General features: G+C 34.4%; 1 protein-coding gene across 1 annotated transcript in view; it reads right to left on the bottom strand.

Annotated features, from left to right (window-relative positions):
* Nucleotides 1-1,989: 1,989 nt before the first annotated feature.
* Nucleotides 1,990-25,801, bottom strand: part of LOC127831193 (uncharacterized) — a 62,790-nt gene continuing 38,978 nt past the window's right edge. The window contains exon 3 of the mRNA XM_052356184.1: nucleotides 1,990-2,136. Coding sequence (XP_052212144.1) covers nucleotides 1,990-2,136 — 147 coding nt within the window. The remainder of the gene's footprint in view (nucleotides 2,137-25,801) is intronic.

Below are 25,801 nucleotides of genomic sequence, written 5' to 3'. Positions count from 1 at the left end.
ACATTGGCTCTAAAATCAAAGTGCTTCAACCTACAACTTTGAAACTTCATATGTAGATGCACCTTGATGAGTTCTACATGTCACACCAATTTTGGATCACTAGGTTAAAGGTCAAGGTCACTGTTACCTCTAAAACAAATTCTGACAAGCATTCGTTTATTCGAAACTGGACCCGCAGCCGAGTGTGGCACCCGTTATGCGGTGCTCTTGTTAAACCCTATAGTACACATCAAGTACAAAATACGGGCATACACGTCTAAAAACGTGCAAATAAGACAATAAAACAGTAATTTAATTAAATTAGTTTGCTTTCGGGGTAATACGGTGAAGTATTTTCTCATTAAAGAAAGAACATTTAAAAAATTTTACTCGTGCATGCGATCGTGAAAATATTTATTTTCTCACTGGCATCTAATACTTCCAAGTACTACCCCGAAAGCAAGCATCCTCTTTTTTCTTATTAACAAAAAAAACAAACTGACATAGCGTATTGCTGTGAGAAGTTTGTCGAACCTTGCGAAACATTTTTTTCACTGGGATAATGTAATTTCGGTAACCGACGACAATTTGTCAATTATGCAAATTCGGCAGAATTGCCTCCATGAAGTTGAATAACCTAGCCAACACTTCAGGCGTAAATAGATTCAAATCATAGGACACGATCAATTATATAATAAGGAAAAGTCATTATGTTTGTATTATTGTATATGAGTTGGAATGCTTAATTCAAACATGACAACTAGTCATTATCAACTAGTTAAAGTAAGTTACTTTAAAATCTTTGGGTAAAGTCATTTTGTTTTTCGGAAAACCGCGACATTCTGTTTATCGGAAACCGACGATCGTTTTTATCCGTAACCACGCGGCAAATATCACCAGACAAGTTTTTGTCAAATGTCTTATGTTTTCGCAAAGTTTTGACCACTTTCTTGTTGTATATCAAAAACCAATAACATTATTTTAAAGTTCGCAACCCCTTGTTTCGAAAAAAATCTTAAAAATATAATTGTCAGAGAAATTCATTAAAGCAAATATAAAATGCTTTCTTAAACCCTAAATAGTATTCACGCAATCGTTTTTCGTCAATAACGAATGTTTAAAAAAAATCGTTAGTTCATGCTACATTAAGCACAGGTGGTATTTATAACAACACAGTTCTTCCACAGTTAAGCAAACGAAAAACGAATGCCCGTGACTAGAACATGTTTAAATTGTGTTTATTCAAGTATTTCGCCGATGCGATACAAAGGTTATTTGTTCAAAAGCTAAAGAGATATGGCAGCGTCGTAAGATTTGTTCATAATTATAACATGACAGCAATTGAACTTTATTTCCATAAAAAGAAAGCTTTAGGCAAACTAAAGAAGTAATAGCATCAATATTTATGTTGAGGACAAGCTGTGATAGAATATTATATTATTGTTTCTTGACCTTGTCGCCAGTAACAATAACAACGTATATTCATGCTCACTAATATAAAATGGTCGATACCGTGTTCAGATACATGGAAGTTAAACGTTGCGAACTATCGGATATGTTTTACTATAAGTCTTCAATATGGTTAGCGCGATGCATTTTGGATTTCGAATCATTGACTATGGACCGTTTATTTTAAAGTGTGGCATGACCAGATTGTTCATATTTTTTTCGCTATGTTTATGTTTTACACGAATGAATATGTGATATTGTTCTTAACATATGTAATCTTATTAATCACAAACCATAGTGAAATTATTCCCATTTCTGTTTATCTTGCGATCGCTCTGTGCGTTTGATATGCAATACCGGCATAGTGTGTGTTTATCCACATTCACATATTCCAATTCCTTTCAAATCGATTTCTTTCCATCTTAACATAGCATATGATATTTTTTATGAAATGAATAGTTCTTTATTAGCAATTGTTTGCAAAATATAATTTTTGTAAAAACTTATCATACGCTACATAAAATAGTTTATATTGTTTAAATACAAATTTTCCATTTCACTCTAGCTGCCCCAGTCCTGGTTCAACTCCTGTTTACCCGACTTTAGACCGTATGGTCTCAAATGGTAGATGTAGAACTCCAGGGCGTACATTTTTTCCGGCGTCACGTAATGGAAGGAAATAGTATAGTCGCTGATGCTATCTCGACCCTAAAAACATAATTGAAATAAATAACAAGATAATAATATATATGCTTCAGAACACTGATGCAATTACTATACAATTTCTGACAAAATGGCGATTGAATATGATCTGAATTTCACAGCTTCGAGTGGCAAATTAACCAAGTACATATATTGATTTGAATGTTATACAATAACAAATATAATTTAAAGGACCATAACTTTGTAGTTCATCATGTGATTTTTGTTGTGCGAACTTTGTCGAAGTCAAGCAGACGGGAATGCCATGTGTCCATCGTCTTTTGCATGTTGCATGATTTACACTATAAGGTGTCTCGGATGAAGAGAACACTATCCTCTACATTGAACATTGTAAATGAAAAATATCGTTCGATGTACGATCTCACAAAATTATTTTTCACATTAAGACATGTCAATGCTCTCATTCTATCGCTTTACCCCAACACAGATACACAAACAACCAAATGTGAAATAAAAATATGCAATCCTTACAACGATCTCTTCTAAACAATATATAACCAGAGCTGAATACCTCATTTTTATAAACAAAACTATGCAACTTCCAAGACAATATGCGGTATAGTTTCGCTCATTTGATGGTGATGGTCACTATATAATTTTGCATGTAATTATCAATGATAAGATTTTAAAATAAACAATTTCGTACAGTGTAAGTTCAAGAAATTACTTTGCTATTAAGTAAATAGAATACACCAATAAGTTGATCCTTAGGCGTTGTCCCAAAGTTTTTACCCCAAGGAGAGGGCATGATTAAAAAAATGTTTTGTAGAGGACCGCGATACACTTCTACTTACCGAATAGTACATATCTGAGGATGGACGTTTCTTATGGTTATTTTACCAAGAATCATCATAACAAACTATTTTAAAAACATTGTGACGATTGCAAAATTTAAAAGATTTCTGTTTTATCCTTAAACTATATATCTATTCATTATATATTATAAAACATATACTAAGTGTACTTTTTCGGTTTAAATACAAAACAAAAAACGCAGGATATCAGCCGGTCAACATATGCTGAGATGCTTTGAGTCACACACGCGGTGAAACATTTTGAATGATGTGTATATTCCTGTTCCGATTGTTCACCTTCTCGTTAATACACTCGCACTCTCTTCAACGAACGTGAGTGATAATAGCCTTAAACAAAAATTAATATAACAAGAGATTGCCAAGCAATATGGTCCCCTACCGGCTCCACCATTGTCAGAAATTCCACTATTGTCAGATTTTTTTTATTTGTTGCCATAGCAACAAGACTTTTTTACCTAGGAACAAAATGAAATAACGTGCATTATGTCCATTTTGCCATCTATCCATGTTTCAAGTTTCATGAAAAAATATGAAGAACTTTTAAAGTTATCACAGGATCCAGAAAACCACCATTTTCATCAGTATTTCTTGTCTATTTAATGCCATAGCAACCAGAAATTTTGACGTAGGTACAACATGAAATGACGTGCATAATGTCCATATTGCCATCTATCCATGTTTCAAGATTCATGAAAACATATTAAGAACTTTTAAAGTTATCGCAGGATCCAGAAAAGTGTGACGGACAGACTGACAGACATACTGACTGACGGAGCGCAAACTATAAGTCCCGACAATAATGTACTTGTTTTAAAGTGATATTATGGACATCTAACAGTTTATAGGTGTCTATCGCAACCGTTGTTAATTTTTGGTGTTTTCACTTCATATTCACTTATAAGTGTTAATGCAGCATCAACATACTAAAACAATATCCCGGAAAGATGAAAATAATTCATTTTAATATCAACCGTTCTTTCGCTTGACAACTGATCATGCATGTACGATGTGAACCTAAATTTAGTTTTTAGTGCAGATTCGTTCATACAACACAAAGACACCACTTTGTTTTACGGATCATTTTGCTTAGAGGACTGGGTGAGTCACATAAGAATATCGAATAACGGCCACCGGAAAAACTTTGCGAAACCGAAATTTCGCAAACTTAAGTACCCTTTTTCTTAAAGATTTGCTACTTTGAGACATAGTATGCGATAAAAGTCTTATCGTTGATTAATAATTGGTTATTTTCACTCAAAAAACGCGTTTTCTTCACTATGAAATTTATAAGCAAAGTTGGGGTTCCCATGGGATTTTTGCATTTTCCCATGGGATTTTTGATTTTCCCATGGGATTTTTTCTCCCATGGGATTTTTTTTCTCCCATAATTTGCAAATGGGAGAAAAATCCCATGGGATTTTGAACATTTTAAAAAACGTGTTTTATTTGCGTTTGCAAGTATTTTAACGTTATTTAAGGACTGTATATTGGTTTTATGCCAATTATATATAAAAATATTTAGTAATAAAAAAATCCCATTTTAAAATGGGAGAAAAAAATCCCATGGGATTTTTTTCTTATTTTGGGAGATTTATTCATGAAACTTTCAGAAACATCATATTTTATGAAATGATGAACAACTACGATATTTTAATGCGTTTAGTCGTGTTTAAAAAAAATAAAAAATCCCATGGGATTTTTAAATCCCATGGGATTTTTTCTCCCATGGGATTTTTTCTCCCATGGGATTTTTTCCAATGGGATGTTTCAGTTTCGTAAGCCGAATAAGTTTCTTAATGCGAAAAACAACAATAAAGGAAATAATAATTATAATTTTGAATAATAAATTGAATAATATAAATAACATGAATATTTTTAAAATGAGTTACAATTAAAGGTTTATGCTAGTAGAACTTATCATTTCTTGTTCGAGCAGATGGTTGAGTCCAATTGGTGAGTATGCCAGCTTAGAACCAGTATAAATGCATCGCAGACAGACAACGCTGTCATACTGTACACACCGCTGAGTAACAATCTTTATTGCATTTCATTTTGCAACAGAAAATGAACTCCGTAGTATAATTGATCTTATATATGCCCTCTGCTTTTGAAAGCGTGCAACACATTAACATAACAATAAATCCATGCCAAAAACTATGTGCAAATTCCATTCAAAGCTATATACACATTATAAAGGTCAGATGACCCGCGTCATGCGAAAATGGGTCTTATGTCATATGCGGGCCGAAGTTGGTCCATCCTAGCTTGTCCAACCGCGCAGTCTGGTCAGGTACTACGCTGACTGATATATAAAGTCAAGCCATGATTCGTGGTCTCATATCCAAACTCGGTAGCTCCTGTGCGAAACTTTCACCGGAAACGACGGCACCGAGACGGGCGCTCGAACTTTGCGGATGCGCGTTATATGTTATATATAATAGCGCGATGTGTTTTTTCTTGCCTCAAATTAGTAAGCCCAATCAGCGTTTTATTGTGTTCTTTGCTTCTACTATTAACAAGAACTTCAACTGATACGAACATGAATTTTATTTTAATATGTTTATTTAATGCTCGGAAAACTCATTGTATATTTAGACTACTACTTATAAAACAAAGTCGGGTTTTCAACATCTGTTTTCGGCATAAAAATTGTTATTCCAAACCAGATTTTACGCACTTTACTGTACAAAATACCGTTAGGGCCACCGTGGTTACTCATTAAAATCCAGAGGGCGAGAATGCGAGAACGCGAAAGTACGATGACGACAGTGCGACAATACGATGGCGACAATGCGTTCGTACGATTGCGAAAACGCGCTAGTACGATGACGACAATGCGACAGTGCGACAATACAATGGCGGCAGTGCGATAGTACGGGGGCGACAATGCGATAGTCATATCGTACTGTCGCCGTGGTATCATCGCAATGTCGTCATCGTTCTATCGCATTGTCGCCATCGTATTGTCGCACTGTCGCCATCGCATTTTCGAATTGCCGCCATCATACTATCGCGTTATCGCATTGGCACCATCGTACTATCGCACTGTCGGCTATCGCCATCGTATTGTCGCACTGTCGTCATCGTATTTTCGCACTGTCGTCATCGTATTATCGCACTATCGAACTGTAGTATTGTCGCCATCGTACTATCTCACTGTCGCCATCGTATTGTCGCACTGTCGTCATCGCACTGTCTGATTGTCGTCATCGTATTATCGCGTTCTCGCATTGTCGCCATCGTACTATCGCATTGTCGCCATCGTATTGTCACCCTGTCATCATCGTATTGTCACATTGTCGCCATCGTACTATCGCGTTCTCGCGTTCTCGCCCTCTGGATTTTAATGTGTAACCACGATGGCACTAACGGTATTCCGTAATACTGCTAAAGCACAGTATGATTAGGTCACTCCCAATGCTCAAATCTCTATGTCTATTTTAGTAACAACACATGTCTATGGAAGGATATTTAGGTAAAAGTTACATCATTCGTGGTGAATATTTACATTATGACTGATGCTTATTCTAATTTGCTTTATGACAATTCCAACATGCTTGTTGTCTATTCGTTTATACTTGATGATTGCTGCAACATTACATCATTCATGAATAATATTTACATTATGCGTGATGTTTATTCTAACATGCTTTATGACAGTTCCAACATGCTTGTTCTCTATCGGTTATACTTGATGATTGTTTCAACATGCTTGGTGACTATCCAATGTTTGTGTGTTCATTATTCCTGAAACCAGTCATAATCGGTTTTGCCACTAAGCGTCATTAACAACGGCAGTTAGCAACAGGCAGTAAGCAGAATGCAAGTTACTAAATTATGACATCAGGTGGCGCGCGTTTATTTTCCGTATGTTGAATAAATTACTTTTCGGAAAAAAAGCGAAAACATCCGAATCATTTTGACTAGTAAACTGAATAAGCTGAATTAGTTCCCTTCGTTATATAATCTCCATTAAACTAAATACGTTCATTATTGCCATGAAGACCAGTACGTTTACACAATGAATTGACTGCCGTGAATGTTTTTGATATTTGTAAGATGCAATTGGCACTCAAGAAATTATACATGTATTTTATTCAGAACATAACGGGGCTGATGTGTTGGAATTGTGGCCCTTCCCTAGTCCAAATAATTACAGTAGACGTAATCTACCGATGTGCATTGCATATCGACCTCATATTTATAAAGTAGCCCAAACCCCCATTGCCACAGACCTGTGCGTGAAACTTTCAGATTTCTCTAGTCTATTTACCATGCTATAATTACAATTTCTATAAACACATATTTATCATTTTATGACTATATAATGTCTGTGGTATACAGAGAAACCTGAAAGTTACAAGTACTCGTGTCTAGTACTGTACAACTATTGTACTCCTCGTTGAGAAAACAACTACTTCATCTACATGTATTAAAATATCATAAAACATAATTTTCAATCAAGTTGGAAAAAATCAATAAATAAATGTCATATAAACTGGTTTGTCATGAACGTTGACGTCGCTCTTGGTTACCAGAAAAATTCCCACGCACGGATTTCAACCGTCATTGTTTACAATCAATTAAGTGCATAAGTACTTGAATTTGTATTGTGTTTTTTAAAAGTGTCCAGCTACAGGTGGTTAGCGTGTGGCTATAATACTAGTTAGTGAAAACATATTTTGGAATGATAAGTAATCATATTATAACGAAAAATCAACTTTTCTTAAAAAAAATAAGTTAAATATATATTCAACAAGGTATCCAACTCGAAATCATCCGAAAACGGGATGCATCGTTTTAAACAGCCATTACTTCATCAATTTTGCGATTTTCACGATCTTGGTCTTATTCAACGCAGAAATAAATTTCCTTTCTGGAAATGTATATGTCTTGCAATCTTTTTACAAATACTGGGTCAACTTTTAAAAAATAACACGATACACAACTCGCGTGACCCAGCTGTGATCGATCAGACAGTATTCATGACTGAAATCTTCACGGGGAAATGGGCATTTTCCCTGCAAAGTTCACGAACCTCGATACCATTATTCAATAAAACGTATGAAAAAAACATTCTTACCGTGCTTGCCGTAGAATTATGCATCAAAACTAACTGTCCAGCGCATTTTCAAACCTTTGTTTACATACATTTCAACGAACTGACATTTTAAACACAAGAGTGATTTCATTGCTCCAATGCGGAGTTGTGTCTTTACAACTGGAGATTTCATTCATAAATACGGTCTGATCGATAACAACTGGGTCAAGCGAATTATGTATAGCTTTATTTCTTAAAATTTGACCCAGCATGTGTAGAAATATAACAATATATATACATTTCCTAAAAGGAAATTCATTTCTGCGTTGAATAAGACCGGGTCATGAAAATCGCTGCAAAATTAATTTAGTAATGGCTGCTCAAAACGATGCACCCCGTTTTCGGATGATTTCGAGTTGGATACCTTGTTATATATAAAACGGTAGTGATTTTTTTTTATATAGAAAATTTGATTTTTCGTTTTAATATGATTATTTATCATTCAAAAAGATGTTTTCACTAATTATTATCATAGCCACACGCTAACCACCTGTGTGTCCAGCACGTGTGCCGGGAGAACAGGGCTTAATGTATTTTTTGTTAAGCTCTATAATATTTATATCCAATCTGTATGAAAAAATGTCGGTGAACATTATTCCGGTGTTAATTTTTGAAAATATTGAGGCATTCGTTAATTATGGATCTAAAACGGAACATTAATCCGCAAAAAAAACACCGGGCATATTGCATATTAGATCGGACACATGAAATTATTTCGAAAGAAAGCAATTAGAGTTTTAAATTCTACATGAGTAAGTCTCGCTGTGCACGATTACGCTCTTACTGCTCGTATATATTTGACTCTTGGCAAATACCTAGTGTTTTATTTTGCTTAATCTAAATTGTGTCATGCATCTATATGTACTTAAAGCAGCATGACCAACAGCTCTTTCATTTGTGAAAGAGATTGACACGAAATACCTACCCATCTATAATAAAGTTTATATGTGCACTTCAATATTATAGTTTTAAAGCATTTTATGTGGTGCAATATAAAAGTACTCTAGTAAATTTGAAATTATGTAATCGATTTCCTCTCAACATACATGCAAAGTTCCAGATAACTTTTTCAGCAAAATCTTGGTTTACACTCTATAATAATCCAGCCTTAAAGTCTATTATTAATTCTTTTTTTTTCAGGTAAATATAATTTTTGGCACATCCGCATTTAGGTTTATAGTCTAAGAAGAGCTAATGAAAATTGCCGGGTTAAAGCAGACTTTTTGCGATAAAAGGACCAGATAATGGAAAACGTTCGGCTTTTCGACTGTTGTAAAGATGGTCTGTTATTCATAATAACGTTAAAGTGCTGTTGATTTCATAATTGTAATGAGGGCCTAGACGAGTGGGAACTCATTGATAAAATGTTTACATTATATGCATTGATATTGAGTTTTACGCATGATCACACATTTTGAATTCTTATTTTATTTTTCCAATGTGTAACCGTACGCACAGAATTTAAGTCTACTTTTTTACTAAATTTAATTCAATTTTTTACGACTTTAAGCGTCTTATCTGGAGCTCTGCATACATGCATTAGTAGCATATATTGAAATATATCCATAGACTTTCTTTGGTTATTGAAGGTAAATTACTGTACAAAAATTAGGGTTAGTCATTAACCAAAAAAAAGTTAAGTCTACAAACACGCGGTTAATTTCGATTCAGTAGCAAATATCTTACAAAGGTGCGCAACTTCTCCTATAACATAAAATTTCCGTTATACGCCGTAAATTTCCGTGGTCCTCCGTAGCATTTCGGAATGACTGTCAATTGACATCATTGTATCATGCATGATAGTATGTTGCTTTGTGCTTGGGTGAAACTCACATCTTACCATCGCGTTAATTTATTAAACGCATTAATATTTGATTTCATTATGCACTGCGCCTATTGCACAAGTCTCTCTGCACAAACCAACATACACATATGCAGCATGCAATTAACGAACAAGAATGTTGCATCTGTACACATGCATGATACCATTAAGCAGAATGTAAATAGACATTGGACATCAGGCAAGATGTAAGTGTCATCAAGCATGAAAAGGTGTCTACATACTAATTGAAAGTACCATCAAGAATCATGACACAGTCACAAAGAAGGATGTAATTTTTACCTAAATACCCTTCCATATTTGACGGCACTGTGTGTTTGCTTAATTTCACTGAAGAACGTCTACTGGTAAATCTTACAAAAAAAGTGATAAATAAGACTGAGTAGCAAGTTTTTTGGCGTTGCTGTTTAACGTCAAATTTGGCCTTTCAACGAACTTCTTAAAAGCCCATTGAATTTTAATGAAGAAGTTTCCCGCTTGTAGGTCCGAATGAATTAAATCAAATTTTGCAATTGGCAATTTGATAGAAATCCCCATAAAACATTGCACATAGCTTTCTGAAATAAACAGGCCACATTGAACGCATTCACGATATCCAACAGCTCTCTTTGCAAAGACCTATCTAGTGTTTCTTGGCCGTGTAAGATCTATAATTAGAACATCGTCACCTAAACATCTACTAATAGAAGAGCATATTTTGGGGAAACAAATTCAATAAGAGTATAAAACGTCCACGATCAATAATGTGTAGTTTGTTAAAGATATCACGGCAGTAAAAACATAGCACTTTAAAGAGACCACAATCTGGTACATTTGGTCAATTTTTGCGTCCGTGGCGGACAATACATTTTTAAAAAGAAAGCGTACAAAAAAGCAAACACAAAGTTCTTCGTAAGCTTGTTTTAATCTTAAAAAACACATAATCGACAGTCATTCCAGTCAAATACAATACTAACAGTCAGCACTCTAGAGATCAAAATTGCGGATATAAATATTTAATTCAGGGATATCAAGTGTATCAAGTTCGAATTCCGGAAAAAATAGCCGGTAGTCTGGGGCATTAGGTCCCTTTAATACAGGGATAAAAGGTAAATCCCCGCCCGAGCCGTAGCTAACTGATTTATTGTAGTCTTTCTAGTTGCAATTTCTGGTGAGTACAATGCGGAATATTACGGATATTTGCAACATGTCGAAGATTTTCGGAAAGTAGCGAAGAGGTTTTCGTCAGTTAATATTCATGTCCGTGCCGGCCGCTAACTTATCAGAATCAATAAAAAAGAACCAGGAAAAATCGGTACCGATCGCAAATTTCCGGAATTCCGATAAAGCTTCAACATAATTTGTTCTCAAATGATCGCGTACTCGAACGAATCTGTCCCTACGCCTCCAACTCCCTTTAAATCTCATCGGACGTACATTGATCTCAAAATCTATCCTTGACGACTCAAATCATATTTCCTGAATAGTTTGGCCTATTGACGTCCCTGTAATTATAACAATGGTCTTTTGGATAAACACCGCTAAGTTGTTGCAATATAATAACCGTTTAAAATAGTTACCGGTTTTCATTTAATAAAATGATTAAGTCATATTCGAGATTTCAACGATTGCCAATATTTTGCTTTTGTTTCTCATAAGCATATGGTGCTTGGTATCTGCTATTGACTCCTATGTAGATTGCAAATATTACATAACCCTTACAGCGGCCGAGCGCAGATATCTGCATTTGGCCGCTAAAAAGAAAAATCTTTGCGCATTAATTTAATTCAAATCTCATTATCATAATCAAAATCATCATCATCGTCGTCGTCGTCACTACTACCACCACCACCATCATCATCATCATCATCATCATCATCATCTTCTTCTTCTTCTTCTTCTTCTTCTTCCTCCTCCTCCTCCTCAACATCATTAACAACAACAGCAACACCAACTTAACATCATCATCAAACAACAATAAACATCGGTAGCATACAATGTGCTTCATCAACCATACATAATTATATGCGTTAAAACACCATAATAGAACAGCATGAATGAAGCTGTCTATTACTCTTTTATATTTCCTATACCAATTTTTTTTTTCGTTAATTGAAGGACTAGTTGAAATCTTCTATAAAAGCCCCTCCCACCCCCCCCCCCCAAAAAAAAAATAAAAAAAATAAAACATAATAATAATAACCCTAGCAAACAACAATAAACATAGGTTAGTTAGTATACACTGTGCTTTAGCAACCATGCATAATGAATGTTTATGACTTCGGACCGTTGTGATCAAATTTAAAAAAGCAAGATGGTATGTATGCGGCACACAACACATAGATAATTATAGTTTTATACCTTAAACGTAGTTCATCAAAATAAAGATAAGTTATTATCTATGTAATACTTAAATTAGGTTTATAATGTATGCATATTTGTCTAAAACTTGTGAAATGTGATTCGTAAGCCGACGACAACATTATCATTCGGACCCTTCTCCCCACCTAACAATCGAGATTAAACACCAGTGGAGATCCCGATCTTATCAATGAATAAACCGGTTCAATGATGTCAAGTCAAATAAAACATACTATTACTATCCAAATAAATATCTATCAAAAAATGTAAATTGATATACCTACTTAACTAAAACTAAACTTAAACGATTAGCAAGAAAAATATATAAAGAAGAAGCAGGCAAAGTAGACAAATTAATTGTAACATATGTTTTCTCAGTCTCCCACTGTTGAACAATATAAATAGTATTTATCGCCACCCCAAAAGGGATCTTTATCACACGTTTGGCTCAACTAATATATAATTGTGACAGGACAAACTGTCAACAAATACCTTGTTAATGTTTTATACATAACTCCAATCAAAGGTCAACTTCCAAGGAAACTGCGGCATGTTAAAACTGTTGATTATGACAAAATGTTGTTTAGTACAAATCAGTACAATAGCGTCTGTTATGTGGCCTATACTAATCCAGTTAAATAAAACTTTAATCGCAGAAAAAGTTTAGATTCTTTACACCTTTAAAGGGGCCTTTCACAGATTTTGGCATTTTTTAACTTATTCATTAAATGCTTTATATTGATAAATGTAAACATTGGATCATAAAGCTCCAGTAAAAATCAAGAAAAAAAAAAAAAAAAAAAGGAAATGTACATTGCCCGGAGCAGGGTTCGAACCAGTGACCCCTGGAGTCCTGGCAGAGTCCTGTAGTATAAACGCTTATGCCTACTGAGCTATTCCGCCGAGTACACATTCTCGACGTATTTTATACCTTATATAAGCAATCTTCGTAGTTTCACAAAATTAACGACAAAAACAGAACTCTCCAAATTATTCAATCGTTTCGCGTTGCAACGCTTTATAATTTTTAGGTTTTAAAATCGTCAAAAGATGCATATAATGGCTATATTAGAGCATGGTAATGTCCAGTATTACTGTTTCCTCACAAATATCATAACTAAAACGAAAACTTACGAATCTGAAACAACTTTTTTCAATTTTGTCAATTTACCAAAGCGTGAAAAGATCCCTTTAAGAAAATATATATAACAGTTCTTTCCTGTTTTAACAAAATGATACATTTAAAAATAAATTATGAAGCATCGCTAGCAATATTGGAAAGAGAAGTAGAAGGAGAATTATTATCAATAGTAGCAGTAGCAGCAGCAGCAGCAGTAGCAGCAGCAGCAGCAGTAGCAGTAGCAGAATCAGTAGCAGTAGCAGTAGCAGTAGCAGTAGCACTAGGCAGTAGAAGTAGCAGTATCAGTAGCCGTATCAGTAGCAGTAACAGTAGCAGCAGCAACAGCAGCAGGAGCAGCAGCAGCAGTAGCAGTAGCACTATCAGAAGCAAACAGCAGCAGCGGCAGTGGCAGCGGCAGTGGCAGTGGCAGTAGCAGTGGCAGTAGCAGTAGCACTATCAGTAGCAGCAGCAGCAGCAGCAGCACTGGCAGCGGCAGTGGCAGCGGCAGTGGCAGTGGCCGCGGCAATGGCAGCGGCAGTGGCAGCGGCAGTGGCAGTGGCAGTGGCAGCGGCAGCGGCAGCGGCAGCAGTAGCAGTAGCAGTAGCAGTAGCAGTAAGAGTAGCCGAAGCAGTAGCAGTAGCGGCTTTTTGCTTTTTTTGTTTTAGAAGTGTTTGTCGTATAAGAGAACGCAAGGAAGACAAATTAATTGTAACATGTGTTATCTTAGTCTCCGTTGTAGTAGTATTTGTTGTATCTACACAGCCATTTTTCAGTCACCTGAGAGACATGTTTTTATAAGAGATTTAATTGTGGACCAATACATCGTGTATTAATATCAGTGTACCCACTGGGACACCACATGGGGCGAGGATTAACAGATAAACTAGGCCTTCAATTAATTATGCGCCTAGAGGCAAACAATACTATAACTTACTGATAATTTTAGGATTGGGATGTGTTTGTATCTTATTTGAAATTAGCTAGCTTAATTCAAAAACTAATTATAGCCTCAATATTATCACAAGAACATCATCACATATTCATTGTGCAATATATAATCATATCACCATCACAATATGCCAGAGCGTTAGTATTTATTGTGCATACATATCCTACAGCAAACATTTACAAAACTTATTACAAACCAACCGCTCAAGCTTTAATTAAGATTGATTTCAATTTATATTATGACATACATTAAAGATCACTGTCAATTAATTAAAAAATAGCTTGATGCTTCGTACTCAGCGATTTAAATAAAAGAAACGTTGCGTACACAATAATTGGGGTTAATAAAAAAAGTCTGCAATTAAAATAATCAAATTTAAATAATACAAGATTTAGTTTCAAATTGTCGCTCAAAAAATGTATCAGTTATATCAGTTACTAGGGAATCGATTTGTTTAATCTCCGCAATCCAATAATAATTATGGTGTTTGTATGACAAATTAATAGCTATTCGTCATTGAATGTATGATACTCATAAAATATTGAAACAATAACCACAACAACAACAACATATGTGATTATGTATATATCTTCTTCAGATACTCTGTGTCATACTTTCAAAATTATCCTCATAAGATTCATAATAATAAAATAAACACTATTGCAATCTTAGTAAAAACCAACTTAGCCGTTATGCTAATGATTTTATGTTCAGTATGCGTGTACATTTCAATATTATATAACAACAAGTGTTCACAAATACCTATGTTTAATAAATATTAAAAACATGAGAACCAATGAAGGTATTTCATTTTAATAGACTAGTTTTACCGTGTGTGTACATTCATATAAAATCTTTTGAAAATCACACTTGAGATAATGTCTTAGGTTTTGCTATTTCTAATCGATTTAAACACCATAAAACCACCGTATTTTCTCTTACATTCTAAATTTCTTACATTTCCTTTTTAAGCCAAATATTTATGTTTTCATGATTCTAAATTTCGGACATACGGATTTTCGTACAGTCAGTTAAACAGCGCTATTTTATCAGATTTTGACCCTGTTTTTGCTTATCTGATGACCCTTCGGTCATGCATTTTTACAACCGGATTAAAGTAATAAAACAGAATCATGCCTAAGGGCAATCGACCATTACATTTGCGTACTTGGGTAAATTACCTGTAAACCTCTAATAAGCAATGGTTCCTTCCAACAGCGTTTGAATGATATCGTATTAAGAAAGCCAAACGTTTATTGTTTTTACTTTTTATATATTATTTCAGTTGATTGCAAAGCTGTTAAGTTGCATTTTTAAAGTAAAGAACGAAGGGAACAACACAATAAAATTATGTACACTGATGTATTATTTCTACTTCAATTAAATAATTGACAAACAAACATAACACACTTGTCTCTAAATATTTTTCGTATTTAAATTTTCCAACACGAAAACAATATCTTTAAGTGAACGGAAACTTATAATTATTACGGCATATAGTAAAAGCAGAGTTGTCTGAACCATAAGTAAAATAAAAAATAAAAAATGACACAGCTTATTTTTCCCTCAAGTGTTAATGATAATATGGATAAACAATTAAAAATACATAAAGTCAATTGTGTTGATTACTCGTTATTGAAATATTGCAATGCCAATTATAAGACATCTGATTAAAAACAAATGTATGGTGGAATACCTAATCTGGAAATACAAACTAATGATACTATTAATGCAACAACAACAATCACATCTTTTCAAGCGCAATCAGAAAAACTGCTACAGCTTTGTATTAACAAACATAAATATGTTTGTGCTTATAGATTTAGATAAACTTCAAATCTTTAAGCGTGCTATGAATTGAATATAATTTATATTTAAAAGTTTTGCTACTCTGTTGATAACTAGCAACAGCAAAAGGAAGATACCATTTTTATCATCTAATTTTATTTATATTTCATTGTTTATTTGTTTATGATCACAAGGATTGTTTGGATAACAGAGTGTGTCTAGATATACCGGTACCCTTAAAAATATTTTTATGAATTGCAATTAAGCGTAGAAATTAAACAGGCCCTAATACAGACACCATTTTTATCGGAATGCGATTATAGTTTCAATAGCAACTCGTAACGCTTTTTGGATTGAATGTGTAATGACTACTTTTAGCGACAAATTGACTTGGTCAAATACTGCATCTTAAACGGATAAATAAAATTGAAACCATTTATTTTCAATATTATCAACATTATTATTTAGTTATTAATACATTAAGCAGCAAACTCTATTAATCAAAAAGATTTGATATAACATCCGTATTCACTGCAAAAATGAGCTGAGCGATAGGTTTTACGGTTGTTGAAATTGTTCATGATGAGAATGACGATGACGACGATGATGAGGATGACGACGACGAGGAGGAGAAAAACGACGATAACAATGACGATGATGATGATGATGATGACACTGATGATGATGATCACGACGATGACGACCATAACGATGTTGTTGGTGATAGTGACGATAATGCTGCTGCTGTTGCTGATGACGATGCTGCTGCTGATGATGCGGTGGAGGCGGAGGAGCAGGACGAGGACGAGGGCGACGACGACGACGACGACGACGACGACGACGACGACGACGACGACGACGACGACGACGACGACGACAACGACGACGACGACGACGACAACGACGACGATGATGATGATGATGATGATGATGATGATGATGATGATGATGACGATGATGATGACGATGATGATGATGATGATGATGATGATGATGATGATGATGATGATGATGATGATGATGATGATGATGCTGATGCTGATGATGCTGATGATGATGACTGCTGCTGATGCTTGCTGATGATGATAATGATGATGATGATAATGATGAGCTGATGATTATGTTGATGATGATGATCATGATAACGTTGATAACGATGATGTTGATGAAAATAACGATACTGTAAGTAGTAAATTAACTCATTAATTGTTATTATAATACACAAGCACATGCTAATGGATCTGTATCCGCAAGGCGGTCAAATGGAAACTCACTTGGTATAATATGAAAAATTGAATCAAAATATCATAATGCGGAGTGTTAAAATGTGTTCAAATCTAGCGAAATTGTTGCAGTACTTTTCTACCGAAAACCAATGCTTAGCCCAGTTATTTTAAAAATAATTCAAAATACCACGATACACGTCAATTGGCTAACAAATACATTTGTAAGTTAACCTCACTCAAAAACAGTATTTATTGAAGACAGGGCGTCAACAATGTCCGAGTTTCTTCAACGTAGCTTAAGTACCTAAAGTACCTTTCCGTTTGATTTATCGCAGGATCTGGGTCCGCACCCACAGTCTTTTAAGTGTATATTAGTAGCTATACGCCATATAACATAGGACATAATTTATATTATAAATCAAAGCGCTGAAGGCACTTTAGTTGTTCGCTGTTGTCGTCCTGATTAGCTTGTTCGCATTGCATATGCTTATCATTGTGCACAGGCTAATCTTATTTGACGTGCATTAAGCCTCGTTTTCCATGAAAGCAGCCAATATGTGCATATTTTAATGATAAACACTAGACTGGCCAATGGCGTTTACAAGCTGGTATATACATTCACTGCTAGAGCAGAATCATTTGTCGTCTGCTGCAGACAGGCAGTGGTAATCGTTCCTAGCAGAGTGAGTTGTGGTTCTTGCCGTACTTAAGTCTTCTAAGCACCTACTGATTTGCATTTATTACCCATTCTCTTGAAACGCCGACTAATAAAGTGCGATAAAACCGCCTTTAAGCACTTGGCACATTAACAATAAGAACATTCCACACCTAACCGAGAACCGACGTCTTTAATCGCGAAACTATTACCAGAAATTGAAATACCGCCAGAAACAACAATGTGCTCACTTCGATTAAATATAAATACACTATATTCATTGCGTCCTAAGCAATCAAACATATCAACCGAAAATACCAGCGAATACAGTATTATATATGACATCGATCTTATATATCGCCTCAGACATGCGAGAGCGCCACGATGAGTGAAGAGTGTGTGTATGAGAGTTTGTTTACAGGTCCTACTCTGGCCTCTTCACGAGATTGTGTAGCCCGACCTGAATGATGAATAAAATGGATGTAGTAACAGTTATATGAACACGATATATCCGTACCAATATCCATGTGAGCATATACTAATAATAATTAATTTTTAATCGCCATAAGCTTGAAAATAAACGTAAATAGATACAACAAAGACCAATTCGGAGACTTTAAAAATTTTAAATTACCTCCCCTGCAATAGAAAATATATATGGAGACTCGCATTCTATGGAATATCAAAATCTCAATATATCTTTACCCGAAATTTTTTTCTGGTAAAAATCATCTTAAATTTAGCTGTATATTCGTATGTAATTAATTAAACAAGAGTTATAAAAAGGCATTGCAAAAATATCGCGTTTTACTTGAATAAGTACCTCCCTTAAGCCTATCGGAATATCAAAATACGTATATAAACAAAACGCGTTCCGTGCATAAGTGATATTAAAGCGCGTGCCCGTGCCACTCGTCCTCCAAATACTTACTAAATATAGTACAAACGTATCTACAATCATTGCGACTAACTCATACCTCAGTAAATAAGTAACCAGGATAATATACGTTTAGGTAATTAAGATATAAAACATACATATAACAAGAAATATCTTTAAAAAGATATACGGCGTTGATTGTGGTTGCAGTTAATGATAGGTAAAGACTTCAATGAATGAGATCAAAGATAGCGAATGTCTTTTTCTGTGCAGTTTCTTAGCTGCAGCAAACGCAGTACGGGATGATACGCGGAGTTTTCGCGGCTTATTTTAACATTATTACATATTGCTGTCATAAACGTATAGATACAAACAGAAAACCAAAAGAAGAATGGAAGTGAAACATATGAGTCAAACCGGCCACACGCGAAGTATCCGTACATATTTTAAAATATTTATACGCGCGTTCTTCGAACAAACCTGTTTTAGTGGTTTGTCTGGCGTTGCTATTTGATTCGATTATTAACAGTATCGAGAATCATTGCGCTCATGCTTAATTCATTAGACAATATGATGGCATAATTCTTGTTAAATTAATTAAAATAATATTTATCATGGTATTGTTGTAAACACATTAAGAATCTGTTATTGACATACCATATGCTGGATATCTTCATTTAACATCTGTCTGGTCTAAAGAAAATTCCAGTTCACCTAGTTCACGCTATAGCGTCTTTATTATGTAACGATTATTTTCCTGGCCGCGAAACTCCGATCAGCACATAGGGTAGAGACGCAGCGATGACCTGTATGTAAACTCTGACATTCACACACAGTGGCCGCAAATTGACCCGATATACCTCGCGAGTTGAAATGCAATGCATTAAAGTGAGTCTTCGCTTACACTGCTCTCTATACTTTAACATGTTAACATGTGACAGGATATGGAAGTTAGTACTAAATATGAGAACATAGCCTTAAATGCAAACGTTCTCAGCGCTGAAAATCTTCTGAAAATAAAAGGTGGACGCACAAACTGTATTGATGTCGAGATTGAGTGTAAAACGGTTCTATCTATTAAGAGCCTTTTCATTAGATATAAAATTGTTTCATGCTGAACACGCAGTAAAACAGTTTTCCAAAGACGCGGACTTGTTTCCAATGTTCTGGTAGTATTCTCAAATCAGCCAATGCAGTCAATGAAGTGTATTTATCTGTACTTGGCCGCGGGAAGTTTTATTTGAATTCTATTGGACGCTAACAAAGGTCAGGCTAAGGTGAAAAGCTGGCGTATACAGCTAACGCCGAAAAATTTACATGTTCCCTGTCCTGCCGAACCCGATCCAATGGACTATAGCCACAAGAGGTTTCTATGTACCTATGTAGCCGGATTGCGCCCCTCAGAGCGCCCAACACCGACACAGATCACGCTACTCTCCGGTCAAACACAATACTGCATAGGACTGCTGCCTTTGTCACCATATTATCAGAATCATTAACGGGCAAAATGGAAACTTTCAACTGTCCTTTCACTTCATACATAAGCCATTGCCGATCTTCAATGATCGCTTTATTTCCGAGAGATGCATTTTATTTTTTTCAAACTTCGAATTTTGATATATGTTATACCTTATTCATTTAGATTACATTATTTTCACTATAAATATTGACTTTGATCCAATTATCATCTGAAAAATACGATTTCGCGATTTCTTCAAAGATCGAGCGAGCCTTTTTACCTGTTTACTTATATATATCTAATTTAAGGTTACACAGATGTAAAGTTGTCGTGGCCGAGTGGGTAAGGCGATGAAATTGAAATCTTTTGGGATTTTCCCGCGCAGGTTCGATTCCTGCCGACATCGCATACTTTTTGCGACGCGTTTTATTTCTTTTCTAACGTAATTTGATTTAATATAGCACATAAGCTATGTTTATTTTTATTGTTAATTGTTGAAAATTGTATGCACATCCTTCAATTTAAAATTAAATAAAACGTTATGGCTAAATTGATTAATTTACTGCTGAAAATACGAATGATGCATGTTGCATTTTTATTTTTATTTCAAAAAGTAAACGGTAAATCTGTTTATTTTTTGGTATTTTTGCTGTATATAGTGTTTCTATAAAAACTTAATTTAAATATAACTTAAATGATACTATTTTGAATTTTATGACACTTTGTTTTTAACCGACCCAATTTTTACTTGGCTGAAATCACTTACATTTCATGGCGCTATTCCCATAGATTAAAATTTGTAAAAAATAAATGTCTGTAAAAGAATACTTATTTCATCTTGTTTAAACTTTAAACACCTTTACTGCATCTGTACACACCAACTGCATGCCCATATTTGGAAATTTGAATGAATTATGGAACTTTTATATACCCCAGGGGTGAAAATAAACTGACAAAAGCCGAGCGTGAGGGTGGTTTTGAAAAAATCGGTTTATTTTTTTTTAAGCATGGAAAGCTACCTACAAATTTGCATGTAGTTTATGAAATGATGCTGATTAGGAAAATAATTAATTAAATTATATTTGGATATGTGCCCCATTAGAGGTGCGCAAGCTTAAAAAGTTAGAATTACCGAAATTCCCGTTCTTACACGTTGTAGCATGGATCGGGTATTGAACACGATACACGTGTGTATTAGCACCTTACTGTAGTCCCGGCGGGGTTATCAACTGCACCAAATACACCGGTAAGCAACCAGGGGATATCATATGAAAAAAACTATCATGCATGTTTGATTGTTAAAGTGTGTCACAAAATTTCCCTAACTGCCGATGTCGGCTATAATTTCGGTATAAACATGCAAAGAAATTAACATATATATAATGTTAATGCCGATCTGTTATTGGACATTTTGTATGTCAAATGTTCATTATTTGTATTAAAATTAAGACGATTGTATTGAACACGATACACGTGTGTATTAGCACCCTACTGTAGTCCCCGGCGGGGTTATCAACTGCACCAATACACCGGTAAGCAACCAGGGGAATATCATATGAAAAAAGAACTATCATGCATGTTTGATGTGTTAAAGTGTGTCACTAATTTCCCTAACTGCCGTGTCGGCTATAATTTCGCTATAATAAACATGCACAGAAATTACATATATATAATGTATTGCCGGTATGTTATTGGACCTTTTGTATGTCAATGTTCATTATTTGTATTAAAATTAAGACGATGCTTATTTGCCAGAAAGCGTTTATTTCAAATTCAAAACAAGCAATAATCATACATAATACCAAAATATAAAACTAACAAAATGACAACACTCTCGCTTAACGCAACGTTCAGAAGCACGCGCACTTAACAAAATTATTGCAACTAATGCAAGCTGTAATTAATATGTGACTACTTGCTATACAACCAGTATCATGCGAAAATTGATCTTATTTAATTGTGGTTCCCTCTTTGAATTATGTTGCCTGTCGACTTTTAATAATGTGTCAGTAAGAAATGTATTGCTTGCTCTACAACCAGCATCATGCGAAAATGGATCTTATTTAATTGTAAATCCCTCTTTGAACTTAAGTTGTCAGTCGACTTTTAGAATATGTGTCAGTAATAAATGTTTTTCTTCAGTTTCACATGTTTTTTTAAGAAAATTTAGTGAAAGATGCAAATGTGTCTTATTTATTTTTTTCTGTGTCTTCAATGTATCTTATTTATATGTGACTGCGTGCTTATTTTTTTTTCAAGAAATGAAAGATGCAAATGTGTCTTATTTTAATTATATTCCATGTCTTAAATGTGGCTTATTTATATAAGATAAAATGATATACTGCCAGTGTCATGCAAAAAGGATCTAATTTCTTAATATCCACATTCACGCTTTGTTCTTTATTACACCGTCTTTAATTAGGATCTATTTAAAGTACAGATTACTGTGAACTTAATAATTGTGCAACGGTGATGTTGATCCATTATCGTTGTTAATTTAAAATGTAGACAACAAGTTAGCAATTAATGAAATCAGTTATTTTGGAAGTAAATCTAATTTTTCTGGTACAGTAGCCGGTGGATGTGTATTGAGCGGATAAGATAGGGATCACCACACCAAGTTTCTAATACACAGTATAGACTTCCCCTATTATTATTAATTACCTGATTGGAATAAATAAAGTGTTAAGATCATTTCATGTGAAAGCAGGATTTCTGACATAATTTCAATCGTTTTGCTTTTATACACAATTTCATGGAACAATGAATATATTGGCGCGATGGAACACAATTTATAAATCAAGCTGACAGTATAGTATCATTTTTTAATTATGTGTAATTTAATTCGCATCTCTCCCTTAACTCGTTCAATGACACGTGAACTTATATCAATTATAAAACATCACGTGCATCATTAAAAAAAATTTTTTAATTATGAAAACATATATGTTTCTACATGGTTTTGTTTAGTTTTTTTTCTCAACCAGAGAGACATTATAAAACATTGTTATATATAAAGCGCTTTACTTTTCTACATTACATAAAGATATATCGATTTTTTTGTTAAGTGTACGTGCTTGACATATTTATAAGAAGGCAGTGTTTTATTTTTGTAATAAAATCGGAAAATTGACATTTAATTGATGCAATCCACATTGTTTAGCGGCCAAGCGCAGTATTCCGCTCTCGGCGGCCGATGGTGTATTGCAATATATACAAATGAAAAGCTGGGTTTTCTGACATAATTTCAATCGTTTTGTTGACGCGGACGTGCCTTTTTGGTGGCCAAAAATACTATTGTTCCCTTTATTTAAACCTAAATCAGTATTTTTTTACACTTGAATTGAAGGTTTGTACAGCGGGGATTTCGGTACCGGCGCGGGTTTATTGTTGTTAAGAAGTACCGAATCCCGCTAAGAGGCAACATATTATCCTGATTTATGCTTTGATTACACATTGATAACTAAATTGCAAAAGTGTATAGCATATTGTAAATAAGGTAGTACGATATCATTTTGTTTCATCAGATTTGTTTGGAAAATACTTTCTGAAGACTTATTATTACTATGTCATGTTATTTACATATACTTTTGTGTAACCAATGTTTTAAATGTACATTTTAAAACCTTTTTTACATTCGTTTACACATTTTTCACATTAATAAACTATTTAATAATGGAAAAAATATTCTGATAAGAGTGTTTAAATGATTAACACTAATATGATTGTGTACAAATCAACATTAATGCAAAGCCAAAACCCAACATAATGACATTATACCCTTTAAGGCGTAAGATATGGGGATTGGCGTAAACATGGGTGATTTCGGCTCTGGGCGTACGAATGTAGCAGTACCGAAATCCCCGCTAATTATTTTCAAAAAAGTAACCGAATGGGAGATAATACATGTCACTGGTTGCTAATGAAAAAAAAACACTATATAATTTTGTGTTGACACTTGAAGGTTGTACAGCAGGATTCGGTACCGGCGCGCGTTTAAGTTCTAGTGTAGAATTACCGAAATCCCCACTGAGAGGCAACTTAATGTGTCAAGAGTGCTTAATAATTAAAATTAATATCATTTTTTTGCACCTTAACATTCATGTGAAGTCAAAACCATTCATACCGATGACCTATTGACCCTTTAAGGCGTAAATATGGGGATTTCGGTACTAGGCGGGCGGGCGAATGTAAATTACCGAAATCCCCTTTTCATCATCGCACATTAGTGTAACATAAATTTTAACACAATATATGTAGGGAAACTCTATGATTCGCGTAATGTGAAAATGATTATTATGCTATAATCGACGCACGAAACTTGACGTGACTTAATACCGGACATTATGGAATGGAGCTACGCTTGCCGTATTGACATAAGACCCCTTTTCGCAAATTATCTTATCAATGCTTATATGAATTTGATTGCTATAATCTAATGCGTATTCGACACGGAATTATTGTCAAGGTTTTTCATTTTGTCAATATTTATCATAGCAGGGGACATTGCTGACATCAATATGGATACTGTTTTCATTTTCTGTCGAGAAATGATATGACTTATTATCAAGATTATTTTATAGTACGGTAGCGTTCTCTTCACAAGTGAGATTTATTTGTACTGGTAAATTGCTCTTATACTCACCATTCGGACTCGACGATCGGCTCGAATAAAAATGTTAGTCGCTTAAAAGTACAAATTCATCATATTGAGCACGATTATTATTATTATTATTATTATTTTATTATTATTATTATTATTATTATTATTATTATTATAATTATTTTATTATATAGCTTTTTTAGAAACTTATACCTTAAAAAAAAATCCCATTGGAAAAAAATCCCATGGGAAAAAAAATCCCATGGGACAAAAAAATCCCATGGGACAAAAAAAATCCCATGGGATTTTTTTATTATTTTAAAAACACGATATACACCGTTGAAATCGCGAGAAATGCTCATCATTTTGTTAAAAGGTATGTTTCTGAAGGTTACATGAATAAATCTCTAAAATCAGAAAAAAATCCCATGGGTTTTTTTCCCATAAAAAAATGGGATTTTTTTTCTATCAAAGTAAATTGAACGAAATAAGCACAAATGCTTTAACCAATGCTAAAATCGATAACTAAGCACAAACGAACGTGTTTTAATGTTTTTGAAAATCCCATGGGATTTTTTCTCCCATAAAAAAGCTGGAGAAAAATCCCATGGGAGAAACCAAAATTCCCATGGGATAATGAAAATCCCATGGGATATTACAAAAATCCCATGGGAACCCCAACTTTGCAAATAAAGTTCATAGTGAAGAAAACGCATTTAACAAGCAAAAAATAACCCATTATTAATCACAAGTTAGACTTTATCATCTTATACTTTATACAAATAAGCAAACCTTCAAGAAAAAGGGTACTTAAGTTTGCGAAATTTCGGTTTCCGCAAGTGTTTTTCCGGTGGCCGTGAATATAAAATATATTTTA

Source organism: Dreissena polymorpha, chromosome 5 (genome assembly GCF_020536995.1).
Source record: "Dreissena polymorpha isolate Duluth1 chromosome 5, UMN_Dpol_1.0, whole genome shotgun sequence".
NCBI lineage: Eukaryota > Metazoa > Mollusca > Bivalvia > Myida > Dreissenidae > Dreissena > Dreissena polymorpha.
Note: the sequence above shows the minus strand (reverse complement) of the source record. Positions and strands in the feature narration are given on the sequence as shown.